The sequence below is a fragment of the Plasmodium gallinaceum genome, assembly GCF_900005855.1.
Source record: "Plasmodium gallinaceum strain 8A genome assembly, contig: PGAL8A_v1_87, whole genome shotgun sequence".
Taxonomy (NCBI): Eukaryota; Apicomplexa; class Aconoidasida; order Haemosporida; family Plasmodiidae; genus Plasmodium; species Plasmodium gallinaceum.
The window spans coordinates 855,005-856,207 of record NW_021628251.1 but is presented as its reverse complement, the minus strand read 5'-3'; the positions used below and the strand labels follow the sequence as shown (position 1 = coordinate 856,207).

Genomic DNA, 1,203 nt, shown 5'->3' with positions numbered 1-1,203 from the left:
AAAAAAAAAAAAAAAAAAAAAAAAAAAAAAAAAAAAAAACTAAAAATTGTTAAATTTGATTATAGTTATCTCAAAAAAAAAAAAATTTTTGTATTATATAAAAGAAAAAAAAATAATAAAAAATATAAAAAAGTAATAAAATAATTAAATTTTTTTAAGAAAATATTATACAAATTTATATAAACAAAATAAAATTTTTAAAAAATATGAAATATAATCTTTTTTTTTTTTTTTCTAATTTCTTAATATATGTTTCTATATATTTTTTTTTTTAATAAATACATATTATTTTTATTTATTATATTAGTAATTTTATAAAAAATATATAGCAAATTATTATTTTTAATCTTTTAAAATATATTCTGAATCATTGCTTAATTTACTAAGTTTTGTTAATTTATTCATATCATCTAACAAATTAAAATTAGATAAGTTTTTCTTATCTTTTGATCTTCTCTTTATAAAATAATCACATTCTAAATATCTTTGGGTGCAATTCCATATACATTTTTTATTTGATTTACTTAAACTTTTTTCTTTAAAAAAAATAAAAATAAATATATATATATATATATTACAATGTCATGTTAATAATGTATAATAATTTATTTTTTATTATTTTCCCCCTACCTGGATAACTAACACATTTATTAAAACAATATGATGCTATTTTAGTGCTTTCTTTAAATGAGGTAATTATCTAAAGAATATTTGTAAAATAATATATATAACTATAAATGGGAAAAAAAAAAAGAAAAAATTTTTTTTTTCACTATTTTTAAATATATAAATACTTGATTTAATTTATTTAATTGAGCTAAAAAATTATCCAAATTCTCCTCTTTTATTTCATTTTCCATGGTTTACCAAAAAAAAATAAACTTATTCTTTTTATATTTATGAACTTAAAATATTTATTCATTAAAGCAAAAAAAAAAAAAAAAAAAAAAAAAAAACAAAGTAGTAAAAAAGTTAATTTATTACAAATTCATTTATAATTTCTAAATTTATTTACAAAAAATACCAAATGTTTTTAAATTATATTAATTAAAATTATGAATAAAAAATTTTAAATATTTACATTATTAGATAAATATGATATTGTTAAAATTAAAAAAAAAAAAAGAAATGAAATGTATTTTTTTTTTTTTTTTTTTTATCATTTTTAAAGAAATATTTTTTTTTTTTTTTTTTTTTTTTTTT

General features: G+C 11.9%; 1 protein-coding gene across 1 annotated transcript; it reads right to left on the bottom strand.

Annotated features, from left to right (window-relative positions):
• Positions 1 to 342: 342 nt before the first annotated feature.
• On the bottom strand, positions 343 to 860 carry TIM8 (mitochondrial import inner membrane translocase subunit TIM8, putative; the record flags this gene model as incomplete). The annotated part of the gene is made up of 3 exons (XM_028671934.1): positions 343 to 536; positions 631 to 700; positions 795 to 860. 3 exons carry the CDS (start codon positions 858 to 860, stop codon positions 343 to 345), a joined length of 330 nt encoding a protein of 109 aa, XP_028528537.1.
• Positions 861 to 1,203: the final 343 nt, after the last annotated feature.